Genomic DNA, 14,670 nt, shown 5'->3' with positions numbered 1-14,670 from the left:
AAAGTTGAACATTAATAGTAAGCAGTTAGTTTGAATAATTGTTTTAAATCGTCTGCTGATGCAGATCGTCTGCAATTCAACTACTTTTTCTTGTTATTAATGTTTTGTTTATCGTTGCGTTAAACGTTTAACGCAACCTTGTTGGAAGTCGCATTAGAAGTTTCACTTCCAAAATGGCATATTCTTTCGCTGACGTTTGAAAAGTATCATTTTGTATTGTCCCTTGTTTTAAGAACTATCATACAAAGACTCATATTTAACTTATTTCATTTGACCCGAGATAACTTGGGATAGCAAACTGATTTTAAATTAAATGCTTATTACACGTAAAAAAAATCAAATTTCAACTTGAAACTTGTACTATACTTGCTTTAGTTCCTTGTATTAATAAAATAAAAAAAAGTATGTCGATTTTTTGCATTTTTTTCAAAATAATTGGTAAGGGAAGTAGTTAGAGTATTAAAAAAAAGTTTAAATAAACCCAGAATAAATCGCATACATCTCTAGGCTAATCTATCTATATACTGTATCTGAGAACAGTTTTTTTTCTTCAAAATATCCAAATGCAAACAAAGTAGGGGAGAGTGGGGTCAATTGTAACAGGGTATGATTGTAACTGAGCAAAAATTTCGAGTGTCGGGTTCTAAATTTGGTTCCTAGGTGGCGCACAAGGTGTATTTAATAAATCTACATGCACCCCTGCTGGCTACCTTTTTTATGTACTTTTGAAAGAGTTACGTAGCGTGAAAATATCTTTTGTGATGTAAGTACTTTTTTTGGTATTAGAGTATTATATTGTAACAAAGTAATTTTGTTTAAACAAATAAAAATTATTAACCGAATATGTAAGCGGACACCTTAATTAACATTTAGAAAAAAAAGGATTAGTTTTGTTAATTAACTAGCATTGTTTTTAACAAATGAAGCTGAAATGGCGTCTTGGGGACGATTGTAACAATAAGTAAAGGGACGATTGTAACAGCTGAAAATAAATAATCTTATGTTTACAAACCATTACTTATCTCTTTAAGAATCACCAATAGTTTCCTATATCATTTATATTATGTTGCATGTGCATTATTTTATTTGCCACCTTTCACAGCATAAATTAAAATTTTTAACCCCTTAAAGTTAAAAGTTTAACCCTTTAGGTCACCGTTGATTATTATTTTTACTCCTAAAATATCACTACTATTTTGATCAATAAAAAAATATATCACAACTATGATAATATGTATAATTAACTATGTTTTAGTTGAATTTATGAACTGTTACAATTGACCCCGTAAGTGGGGACAATTGTAACAAGTGCACGACTGTCAAAAATTGTTAATAACTAATATAATAACATTTAAAATAAGGTATTTATTTTTTTTTCTAGTAGAGGATAGTCTACTTTACTCGTCTATCAATTACTACTAATAATATATTGGATTTTTTGTTAGTTAAAAATAGATAAGTAAAAAATGCTACAATTGACCCCACTCTCCCCCTATGGTAGAATTACTTTCCTTGAACGAAATCTTGTGCATTGCTACCATAATTTACCTTTGGATATTGTATTCTTTTGGATATTGCTTACCTCGCTTCTTCTGGTGGCTTAACGATATCTGGAATGACTGTGACGTCAGAGTAGTCTATTCTGAACTTATTTAGCAGCGCCACCATGCTGAAAGAAATTAAATGATTACTACAGTCTTCAATTCATATTTTCTCTGATGACAAAATAATTATTTCATGTAAAATATAATTGTAAATAGCTTTAATTATCTGTCTTAACGTGGATCAAGCTTTACTTCGTGTACCACCGATTATTCTTATTTTTCTCTTGCTGCCTTTTTCAGTTAATACAAAAACACCTATCATGTGACCTTTTTTCCCAAAATAGCTCGAACTGTAAAAATATTTCTGAGCATATATACAAAATGACTTACGAAAACAATGCACCGAAACTTTTGAAATTAAAGTTCTAATCACGTAGAGGGATTGTTCTTGTAGCCACTTAGATCAAAAATAGTTCTGTTACAATCATAGATGGGTACTTGCACTTCAAGAAGAAGTTCACTCATACCCCACACATGTGACTTATGACGTCAGAGCCATCCAATCTTTGTCAGAAAAATGGCGTATTTAAAGTTTAGCTAGTTTCTCTACATAAGTTAGAATGTTAATTACCTATAAGTTAATTAAATAAAGAGCCGTATCGCACATCTAATTAGTTGAAACGTAATTCTTTTTAGTCTACCTCTTTTCCTTACCTTAGATTTATTATTTATGTTTTTTATTGTAACCGTGATATATTTTTTGTTTTGTGTACCTGGCAACTTCGATGCATAATTAGTTTATTTATGTCCTCCGCGGCTTCATGCCTTGTCTTTGTGTTAAGTAAGAGAAAGAATTTAATTCTTTTTGAAAGAATCTTTGCGAAAGAATATAGAATGTGTCACTTAAGAGAATTGATTCTTGACGGGTTTAGCTTACTCGAAATAGAATGGAAAGAACAGTTGCTAACGTAAGCAAATGACACGTTTCAACAGCCTATCAGGATTGAGATACCCACACTACGTCAATTGCAGGTGTCCCATTGGTTTTGCGATAATTTAAAAAGAGAAATTGTCCACAATAGTTTTCTAAAATACATACAATTATGATAGGTTTTATGGGGAACTTACTTTCTTTGTTCGCGATCTAGTTCATCTTTTTTGTTGGCAAGTGCAAATATTCTGAGTTTGCATCCGCTCCACTGAGATCGTGTGCTAAGTATGTGCGGAATGAGCATGGTCAAACCTGAAAATAAGAAGAATTGATCATAAACAGAGCGCAAAATAAGACCCTGAATAACTTTTGTTCCAATGATCGGATTTTCACGTTCTAGGACTCAATCTTAATGATTCCAGGGGTTGTCTTTAAATATGCTAATTATTGAGCACAGACGATAACTTTAGTTACGAAATCAGATGCAAAAACGTACTTTCTCTGAATAAACATACCTTTTTTCGACAGATTTGGATTTCTGATCACTGAAATATAGAGGGTTGTCGCAATCTGGGAAATAGGTTCCCAATAGTTTGCTCAGGAGAGCGGTTTAAGGTTTGGATCTCTTAATGTTAATTTTACTTTTTGCTTGTTTTGCCATATCACGAGAAATTTTTAGTGAATGGAAAAAATTTTGAACACAATTCTAAAATTTATTTAACCAAAGATAATTCTGTGCAAAAAATAACTTTTAGTTTATATTATCATTTTTCATTATTTTATTTAACATTAGCCAAAGAAATTTTGAATCGAAAGACATATAATTTTTTACCTGATTTTAAAGAATATAATTTTGCATGGCAAAGTATAAAATTTGTGTAAAATCGATCCAGTTGTTTCTGAGAAATCTAATTTTAAAAATACGACTTTCTTAAAATTTGATTTCTCAAGAACTATTCCATCTATTAGGTACCTTCAGATAAAGTAAGTTCTTGTGTTTGATTTCCTAACTTAAAATATCGTTTGAACTCATTAATTATCATATTTGCTGGCGTAAAATATCCTCAGTGGTAGACAGATAATGGGTTACAGTTCTCTTGGCGTCAGGCTAACAATGGGAAAGTTTGGTGGTTTTCCTCTCCGTATAACACAAAGGCAGGCTAGTTTCATCAAAAAGTCCTCGACGAAAGTAAATTTTTCCTAATACTTGATCTTGGAGTTCTTTTTGTCTTCCGGATTGGGTTCAAAATTACAAGGCTACAAAGTTGAACATTAATAGTCGTAAACCCAAAAAATTGGGTCGACTGTTCCACGACGGTTGTAAATTATAAATAAGTATCCAGAGATAATCGACCAAGTCTGCAAATTCTCATAATTTCTTACACCAGTGCATATTTTGATATTAATTTTCCTTGAATCGATAAAAGCCTCACATTTAAATTTGTAAAATTCAAGAAAATCGTAAGAATGGTAAAAATATGCGCAAATTTAAATACAAATCTGAATGGTAAAAGAATATCTAGCCTGTTTGGACATAACATAAGCAGAGCAATGCACCGGAAGTTTTAGAATCTTGTTTGAGTCCATACCTCCATCGTCGTACAGCCACCAAACATCGATGTGTCCCTTTTTTTGCCTTCTCTGGAACTGTGTTGCCGACAACTTAACCTCATCTGGAATAGATGGCGTCGACTTCATATCGTCTGCACATTCCATGAAACCAAGATTCACCTGTCCATGGGGATCTTGGCTCACAACCCCGTTCAAGGAACGGAGAGTGGCTGGAGACGAGGGTGGAGAACTTTCTCTGGAACTGTCCATCGGACACGATGCCACCGAAACTGAAAGAAATAATACCGTTCTTTAAGCAAAGCCCAAACGATTTTATACCATTTTTACAATAAGAATTTTAGCTCACAAATTAGTAATGATAAATCGGTAGTTTATAGGGTGTTATGTTTGCTATTCGAAATCCACCGACTTTTCGTCTGATTTCCTTAAAAAATTCTATAAAAAATTCTTGCAACACATTATAAGATGAAATTTATATAAATTAACCATCTAAAAGATGAACTGAAACTATCTAAACTTGATTCTTATAAGTAAAACGCAACGTTTTATTTATTTTTCAGTTCCTGTTATTAGTTCACACTCTACTTATATACATTTGTTTTAAACTTGTAGTAAATGACACTTGATGTTAATACAGTTTTTACAAATATTAATTTATTAATCAAATTTAATTAATTAATTTTAGTTTTATATATAGGAGAAAAAATTTTAATTATTTAATAAAAAGTAACTAAAAGAATTTTTTTTATTAATTGTTTACTTTTTTGTATAGTACCATAGAAAAGTTTTTTTTATTATTTTTTTTAGAAGTTTAAATTTTTTCTATTTATTCTTTTCACGAAAGTAATTGTTAATAGTTTTAAAATAAAGATATCTTACTTTCTGAGAGTTCAGAACAGGATTTATTTCTCAGTATTCCATCTGACCGGTATTCTATTCTCTTTTTTCTTTCTTTTTTGGATAGAAGGGCAAATTGTTCCAAATGGGGTGCAAACTTCGAATAGTCCAATCCTTCGGGCAATCTCAAGATTCCAATGGCCATATGCATATCCAATGCTTTGCTATATTTAAAATTAGGAAAAACTTATAGCTCTCTTTGTATATTTTTATAGAAAGAAGCTCCAAGTTGTGTACTTCTCGGTTATAAAGATCATATGTTGGCGATTGCTTTTCCGCCAATACGAATATTTACTTTAATGACCGTTAAGTAGGTATGCATTTTAGTATCGCGATGTATTGTAAAAAAATATCGATGTTTAACAATATATCTCGATAGTTTTTCAATTTAACTCAATTTTTATTATTTTTACGCTGGTCAATATTTTCGATACACAAATAAAATTTATCATCACTCACAAAAATGTAGTATTCAATAATTATCTTATGTATATTATTCATACTATATTCTTTTCGGTATGTTATGTTACTGGTAATGTGATGCTTATTGCAAGTAAATTTCTTATATTATCTTTGTTCTACTCATACATGTAGAACTCAATTCATTTTTCTATTTGTTTGTCATTTTTTGCGTGGGGTTTTACAAATATTTGGGAATAACAGTACAAAGTAACATAATAAATAACAGTATTATTATTTTTACATAGAATAGTATTACTATTTTTACATAGAATAGTATTGCTATTTTTACATAGAATAGTATTACTATTTTTACATAGAATAGTATTACTATTTTTACATAGAATAGTATTACTATTTCATTACTATAACTATGAACAAGACGAAGTCCACTTTCTAAATTACATTACCAAAAACTTATATGAGCATAATTATGTTTTCATTCGTCTATTTGCATGTTATTAAACATTTTTCATTCAAAATTCAATATTAAATAGTATGGAGAATTTTATTACTACACCATAAATAAAATTTGAAAAAAGACTGGAATTCTGTTACTGCATTACCTTATAAAAATATCAATGGGGAATTCTGCTTGAATTTTTCTATTTGCAAGTTATCGTCAAACGTTTTTAATTCAAAAATAAATCTTAGACTTAAATAAAATTCTATTACTACTCTATAACTAAAATTGAAAACATCTAGAATACCATTACTATATTACCTCACAAATATGATACTTTTCCGTTAAAAGTGGCTTTTGCCTATGGTTAAATTGTAAATCGGTTATTATTAATAATAACCAAGTTAAAGTATGTATGAATGCTCCAGCGTAAGTTACACGGGGCAAATTTTCACTCAGCGTTATCACTTAACCTTAAAAAAACAACAGTGTAGGTTGAACCAGCTAAATATATATCAGACAGTCACAATTAACCTTTAATTATTGTCAAAGGCTTCTTTTTAACGAAATAATATTCAAAAATTATTTACGCAGAATTTCGTTTTCATTTTTTATTTGCAAATTATCAAACGCTTCTGATTTAAAAACAAATATGAAATCGTACTATGTAAAAGTCTATTGCTTCAAAATTGGAAACACATCAAATACTATTACTATGTTATCTGAGAATGCATACGTAAAAATATCTTTTTAATTTTTCTATTTGCAAATGGCAAAATGCTAAGGGTGTTTTTTTTATTTTAATTTTTCTTATGTTAGCTCCTAAAGTTAGAGTTACACATAAGAGGGGAAAAAAATGTAATTATTTAATAAAAAATAACTGAAATAAAAATTTTCTTTGTTGACCGAAGAAGGAATTGAATTTTTTTTTTTAAAAAAAAGTTTACTTGTTTATAAAGAAATGAAATAAAATCCTATAATTGTAAGAGAGAAATAATTAAATTTGTACTTACTGAATGACATTGAAATATTCCTTTACTTCATCATATCCACACATTTCCCAGTTAATCTTATAACCCATCAATATCATGTTCGGCTTCAACTTTCCCATTCCCGCAACCTGCATACAAAGAAAGCGTCATTTATACTCGTGAAGTATACTAATTTATTCTTTAGGCTTTTGCACGTTGTGTTGATTTGTAGTTTTCTGGTGTTTCTGTACATTTTAGTACTGGACTGAATGTCATTTAAATATGAAGTTGAACCCCTTCCTTCTCGCTCCCGTGGAAATGACGGGGTGAGGTTTCGCCCTCTATTTCTCGCTCCCGTGATATTGACGGGCTGGAGAGTTCAATAGTAACGCACCATTAAGAATAAAACTACTTCATTTCTTTTGCCCGGAAAACATTCTATTTCTCGTTTTACACACCAGATGGCAATACCAGGATATTTTTAAGGTAATTTTAGATAGTTTATTTTAAACTAGATGCCAGCACTAATCAAATACACAATACAAATACAAAAGCCAAAAAATTAGGCACTTTTCTGGCCGTTTTCTTGATCGTTAAAGGGTTAACAGGGACATATATTTCAGAAAAATGGATCAAAAATGGAAAATTGTTTTGACTGTTTAATTTCATTCTTTATATTATTATAAAAGTTAAAAAATGGTTTTTTAGTTTCCAGAAATAAAATTTTAAATGCAATAACTACTGTATTTATAATTTTTGCATACACATTAAAAAGTAATGGATAGCACACACATCTTATTCAAAATTAGACAAAATTTTGAAGCTAAATATAATATAACTAGTATAATATAATATAAAAACACAACAATATGATTTTTAATACATAAATTTCACAACCTTTTTACAGTATGGTTTACCCCAAAACCACCATCCACATTTCCCTCCCTCGACTGATTATATTATATTTGCCAATTTTTGGGTTTACGACTACTAATGTTCAACTTCGTAGCCATGTCATTTATGAACCAATCCAGAAGACAAGGAAACTCCTGGATTAGTACCCCCAGAGGTTTGACTTGTTATGGGAACAAGGAGGACTTTGCGACTCGACAGATTTAACGTGCATCAGTCACCATTTACTACACGGGGAGTCTTCGGCCGGCGAGNAGCTCGGGCTTTACAAAATAGAAAGGTTAATTTTTCTCCTGCCCGAACTGACTTCGGGCATCACAAATACTGGATAGTAGTTGCTCGAACTGGATTGGGGCGACACTGGCGAGGGGTTAAACACTATTTTCCAGTTTTGATATCTGAATATTGTACCTGCAGTAAAGAGGAGACTCCCCTGGAGAAGGATGTGTCCTCTACGGTACTGTAAAATCCTTTGATGTTTCGTCTCCTAAGGTATTTATGTCCCAGATCCAGCACAGCGGTCCTACTCTTGTGGTTTAGGTGCTCCTGCAAACATTAAATGTATATCATTATTTAATGTCAGCTACCCAATGAAATCAGAAGAGGTAGAAAATAAAAGAGAAAATAGATTGCCTTTGTGATAACATTTCCACAAATGAGTAGACTGAGCTTTTTGGTGATGGTATAGCTGAAGTCCAGTAGTGGGGGCCGGTGACTGGGATGACCCGTTAGTACCAAAATCTGTGGCCTGTCAGGAAGAGAGAAAAAATCCAATTTAATACATTATACCTGAAGAAGGGTCAACTGTCGTAAGTTAGCATCCTCAATTCTAAATATCAGTCGTTACGCAAAGGAAATTTCAAGCAGAATCAATATACGTTGCGATTTTAATAATTATTGCAATTATAGAAAGAAACTAATATATCAAAATTTAAAAAAAAAATGAAGTATAGATTTGTGGGGAGAGTTGTTTTCGACCATGTCAACCTTCATCTATTAAAAGGTACTCCATCATAGAATCGAGCTAACATATTTTATATACTAGAAAATTGTAATTGTAATTTTGTAGTGGTAGACACACTACAGTACTCCCCCATCAGAATTATAGGAGTGATATAATTCGATAAATGGATTCCACTAGTTTAGTCATTGCTGCTTTGTGAGAAGCCGGGAGGGCTGTATTAAGATCACCGCACTTATGTGTGCAGATTGTGAGATCTGTATTAAGTACACCGTCGTGGTCGCTTCAGTGTGGCCGTAAGCTGCCGAGTGTATACAGGCTGACGTTGTGTGTGATAAAGATTGAGTGGCAACAGAGAGAGGAGGTGGATAATGTTGCAGTCACAATTAGTGAGTCAACTGTTCTATGTGGACAATCCATCGAAGTAGGCGTGCTCAAATCGATGTGGGAGTTTCTGTCAAGGTAGGCATGTTTACTTCATGTCCGAAGGTCACCAAAGTGGGGGAGTAGATATACCACTTCAGATTCATTTAGATCAAGAGCTTTAAAAGTATTTCTCAACAAAATTTCCATTAGATATAAGAGAGAATCTCCATAACGGTTTCTGTATATTTTTTGCACAAATAACGCTTGTAGCTTAATATTGTGAGAAGCTCCAAGTCATTTTCCTAATAACACATCTACTAAGCTTTAAATATCATTATTGTATTCTATGTTGAAATTTTTTTGATGCATGATTAATGTTTAAACTCTTTTGAACTTGTATATAATTTGTATACAACATTTAAAAATGATAGAAAAAAACTTTTCTGATAATTTTTACAATGTTAAAAAAATATCTAGATAGCTGAACTGTTTCCGAGATTTAGTTAGGAATCGGGGATTAAATGCAGAAAGTATTGAGAATTTTATTATTTTTTAAATATTTTTATTTTTTGAGCATGCATCATTTTTGTGTCATGAAACGTTAAAAGTTGTTATTAATTTTTCGAATAAAAGGTCTAAATATACTGTATTTTAGCGTAAATCGACCGATCTTTCAAAACCTTTACCTGTAATTTTTGACATGATCAGCCACCTCATTCAGCTTTACTACAGCATTCAAAGCCATAGAGTAAGTTTGAGCTTGAGTAGACGATCCCCAATTCACGTCTGAAATATTAAAAAAATTAAGAAATTTTGAGTACTGCATACTATGTGAAGAATACTCAATTAAATAAATAATATAAAAACCATTATATTTATTAAATTGATTAATATAGGCTTAAAATTTAATTTTGTCTAAAATAAATTATAAATTCCGTATTATTGTGTTAATGTAACTATAATAATGGAGGTAACCGTATTTTGCGGTATTGTGAGTGTAATTGCTATGTAATTATTATACTACTTCAAGTACTGTAAATTTTTCTCTAATTGGTATTTACTCTAATTGATATTTACTCTAATTGAAGTTTGCTCGAATTGAAGTTTCTCGAATGGAAGCCTAATTGAATACAGCCATAACATGTTAGAATTTGCGAAGAATGGTGTTTTCTGCTGTGTAATGTTGATGTTCTTTTAATCTCAAAAGCACTATCGCACTCAAAAAACTACTGAACCTAAAGTCATGAAAAATTGTGTCTAGTTATGGTAAAACGGATATGAGCTACTCAATGCTCGTCACAGTTTTCATAGACGACTCTAGGGCAGAACTTGTTGCGGAGCCATTCCTCAAGAAAATATATAAAATAATAATAATATATAATTTTTATTATATAGTAAGCTTCATTTTATTTTATAACCGTCGTTGAACAGCCGACCCAACTTTCGGGCTTACGACCATCAATGTTCAACTCCGTAGCCTTGCAATTTTGAACTCAATCCAGAAGACAAGGGAACTCCTGGATCACGTATTGGGAGAAATTTGCCTTTGTGGAGGACTTTTTGATGGAATTAACCAGCATTTGCGTTGCATGTAGAGGAAGACCACGAGAACCTCCCACGGTTAACCTAACTGCAAAGAGACTCTAACTCATGATCTGTCTACCACTGAGGATATTTTACGTCACCACAATGGTCAGTTCAAGCCGGATGCGGATTCGTATCGACCAGCCATCGCTGGGATTTTAACCAGTTTCACCTCATTTGAAGGCGAATGCTCTATCTCCTGAACCATCCCGGCTCAGTAAGCTTTATTAAAAAGTTTTCAATACAATGATAACTTAACCTTTGATACTTAAAATATCAATTTTCATAATTGAACTGAAATATTTTAATCTTCACGTATTCTTTTACAACAGCGTAAGAGACATTTCGAAACAAAGAATAAAATATTTTAAGACAAAAATCACTCTTTAAAATACGCCTATGCCTCTAAAAAAATTTTAAAGAAAATTTCATTGTAAATTATTTTAAGATGGAAAAAAAAGCAGAAAACAGACCTATATGAAGTAAAATAAAATAAATATGAGTTAAAATTAGATATACTACACTAACAGATTAGATATACTAGTTAGATATACCAACTAAAATTGTTAAGAAGAAAAAAAATATATTATGAATGTGCTTTTAGCTTACATCGTATTAAATAATTAGATAAATAAACAAATAATTAGATAAATAAACAAATAATATAAAGCAAATCGCATTTCAGGGCTACCATCCATTGAAAAAAAAACATTTTAATAACAATTTGAGAATTTAGGCAACAAAAGCTATGATAGTAAAGATGTTTATATATATACGTCAGATACATCCTAATATAATAGAACAGAAACCTGGTTTCCTGTGATAAATGCAGAGGTAGAGGAATGAGACTACAGCAAATGTGATGAGAGATGTGACCCAGTTGATGACGAACATAACGACGAGGCAGAGAAAGGCACCCAGAAGACCAAGCCACATACTATAGTACCTGAAGGCAGGACGGAAACCTACAATGCATAATTTGCTCATTTCGTATGAAAAACGACAATAACATTCAAAGTAAGATCCGACCTCAAAACAAAATTTGACTTATATTTCCTAAAGAGGTTACTTGTTAGAGGTTACTTCGCCACCGACAGTGGGGAGCAGTGTTAAATAATATTTTAATGAATCTTATTTTATTTTCATAAATAAGCTAATAATATTTATATCTCCTCTGAAAATCTTTTCTCCGATATGAATCAAGTTTTGTTATCTAGTAATTCGTTAGTTATGAGTGAATGGTTAGGATCAGATAAAATTTCGTTTAAATGGTATTAATTCAAGAAAAAAAAATTTTTTTTTTGATCAAAGATTTTAAAAATAGAAAGTAAGGTCGGTGATTGTGTTATTTTTATTTTATAATTCTTTAAGAATACTTTGAATCGGCACGCTGTTTAATTAAAAAGTATGTAAATCATCAATTTTATTAACATTTTACAACCGAGCTTTTCTTTAAAAATGAGGGAAGAAAAAATAAGAATTAGGTTCTTTTACAGCAAGGATAAATGATATTATTAAAATTTTTTTTTAAAAAATTGTGATCGCTTTATTACTATCACTGGTTATCCATTGGTTAAATGCTTTTTCTTTCTGGATTGACTACGTTAAACGCCACAAGATTTCAAATCATGTGCTGCAAAAACTGTCTCCATTGATGTTTGTCGTCGGATTGATTTTCATATCTCCTGCCTATGTACGTGTTTCAAGACGTCACTAAATACTTTTTCCTCTTCAGCATTCTTATTTTTATTAAAATCACTGTCAAGACAGTAATTATGAGTTAATAATAAAAGGAATACAAAAATACTTTAAATTATTATTATGTAAATACATTAAAAATGCTCGCTAGTGAAAATAAAAAGGAAAACAGCAGCGGTAGCCATAGCAACGCATGCAATGGCGACGCATGCGCACTGCTTACTATTACTCTTTGAATACAGAGGAAAAGTGTGATGACGTCCAAATCCACGTGCGCACTTCATCAAACCCAAAACAAGACCCATTTTTAAGAGCTCGTTTCAAAAGCAGGAAAAATAGCAGGAAACGCTTATTGAACACATTAACAAGTACCTATGACTTCATTTTTTTTACTCCAGCAATCTCCAAAGATCATCAAAAAGGTATAAAATTAATCAAATTTATCAAAAATCTATTGAAAATAATAATAGAAGTTAATTCAATCATAAGTAAAGAGGGGCAAAAAATGAAAAACTTACCAGGTGCTTTAACAAAAGTGGCGTGAAAGCAAGAGAGATTAATTAAGCAGTAGGCAGCTAAGAAAAAATTGGATATCAGTGGAGCTATGCTGTTTAGGTCACCTAAAATAAATAATACATTATAATAATTAATTATCATTGAATTATACATTTTTGAAAAATTTATAAAATTATAAATAATTAAGAGTGAGGTAGCACTTACAGTTAAAATAAATTTATTTATGCTGAATTAAATGTGCTAATTTTGACTGAGAATTTATCCATAACCATATGTGTATTATTATTTCTGTTTTGCTGTTTAGATCACCAGAAAATAGCAGTTAATTAATTATAGTTCTCGTATGTACAAATTTGATTAAGAAGTTATTTTTCATATGCTTATTACTATCATTTTGAGTTTTAATTGCTAAATGTCCTTAAAAATAAGTAATATGAGTCTAAAGAAATGAATGACTGATTCAATGCATCTACGAACCAATAAATCAGCAAATAGATTAATTAAATTAGCGAATCAGAGAATCAATGAATGCGAATCTCACTGAATCTGGGAGACAGTAAATTAGCAAATCGAAGAATGAACAAATCAATGAATGAGAGATAATCAATGAATATGTAAGTAAATAAAACAGCAAACTGATGAATGAGCAAATCAGCAAATCAATGAATGGTTAGCTCATTAAATTTGGAAATAATAAATAAGAAAATCGATGCATGAGCAAATCAATGAACGAGGGACTTAATGATGCTGAGAAACAAGAAAAAAGCAAATCGTTGAATGAACAAATCGTTGAATGAGTACAATAAACTAGCCAATTAAAATGTTAACAAATCAATTTGTGTATCAAAAATCAAGTAAAAGAAGCATTTACTAATCAGCAAGTTAGCGGATTAGTGGATCAGTTAATTAACAAATCAACATATCAGAGAATCAAGGAAAAAGCGGGAAAAAAGTTCTTTAAATAAATGAAACAACAAGACAATAAAATAATGCACCAGTGAATTACGAAATCATTGAAACAGCTGATTAATGAATAAGCGAATCAGCTAGTCAAAGGATTCTTTGATTTATTGTCTAAGTGACTTACTAATTCATTAAATAATTGGACTTTTCATTCACTAATTTGCTCCTTAACTTGTAGTCTTTGGCTAAATTATTAGACGTACTATAAGAGTCTATGTAAAATCTTAATTATCACGTGATACTACGCAGCTTTATTGTTTTTACGCGACTGAAACCGGTTTGCACTTGTTTACGTTCGTGTATCAATTGGTTAACATTGCAATGAAATACGTTAAAAATACAAATAGAAAAGTATATAAAAAATCTCCTGAATAAAAACCCATTACATGTATGTTTAAATATAAAAGTATTGCATATAAACTCGTGCAAAGCACGTAATTATTAAAACAATGCAGTGCGTCTAATTATCTGATCTAATTATTACAATTCAATGATAGAATACCTGATGCAATAAATATTCTATATTTATATAATACATGGTCTAATTTATCCAATCGTTGAATTTATATTATACTAGCCGCCTAAGGCGGCCAGCTGTCCGCCACGCTAAAGGTTTTCACAAAAAAAGTTTTTTAAAACATAGCAGGAAATCTGAAGATTAGTGGACAATTAAAGTGTTCCTGTCCTGCAATTTTGTCTTAAATTCCTATTTTTAATATTATATAGCTACAACGCTTAAGAAAAAAAACTAAAATGCTAAATACATGAAAAGGACACGAAAACAAATTAATTTTTTATGGTATCAATTTCTATTTCTATATAATTTTTTATGGTATCAATTTCTATTTCTATATCGCTACAAAAATTATCGTCTTCGCTTAAGAAAAAAAAAT

The 14,670-nt window shown here is 30.8% G+C and overlaps 2 protein-coding genes across 2 annotated transcripts in view; one reads left to right on the top strand and one right to left on the bottom strand.

Annotated features, from left to right (window-relative positions):
• LOC122268382 (uro-adherence factor A) overlaps positions 1 to 14,670 on the top strand; it is a 151,729-nt gene that overhangs the window by 11,658 nt on the left and 125,401 nt on the right. The window lies entirely within an intron of this gene.
• LOC107451369 (solute carrier family 12 member 2-like) overlaps positions 1 to 14,670 on the bottom strand; it is a 109,486-nt gene that overhangs the window by 9,227 nt on the left and 85,589 nt on the right. The window contains exons 12-21 of the mRNA XM_043051061.2: positions 12,817 to 12,918; positions 11,410 to 11,565; positions 9,703 to 9,802; positions 8,323 to 8,437; positions 8,101 to 8,235; positions 6,820 to 6,926; positions 4,927 to 5,108; positions 4,065 to 4,316; positions 2,673 to 2,787; positions 1,583 to 1,669 (exon numbers count right to left, since the gene is read on the bottom strand). Of these exons, the coding sequence (XP_042906995.1) occupies positions 1,583 to 1,669; positions 2,673 to 2,787; positions 4,065 to 4,316; positions 4,927 to 5,108; positions 6,820 to 6,926; positions 8,101 to 8,235; positions 8,323 to 8,437; positions 9,703 to 9,802; positions 11,410 to 11,565; positions 12,817 to 12,918 (1,351 nt within the window). The remainder of the gene's footprint in view (positions 1 to 1,582; positions 1,670 to 2,672; positions 2,788 to 4,064; positions 4,317 to 4,926; positions 5,109 to 6,819; positions 6,927 to 8,100; positions 8,236 to 8,322; positions 8,438 to 9,702; positions 9,803 to 11,409; positions 11,566 to 12,816; positions 12,919 to 14,670) is intronic.

This window comes from Parasteatoda tepidariorum, chromosome 9, assembly GCF_043381705.1.
Source record: "Parasteatoda tepidariorum isolate YZ-2023 chromosome 9, CAS_Ptep_4.0, whole genome shotgun sequence".
NCBI lineage: Eukaryota > Metazoa > Arthropoda > Arachnida > Araneae > Theridiidae > Parasteatoda > Parasteatoda tepidariorum.
This window is presented reverse-complemented; position numbering and strand designations above follow the sequence as displayed.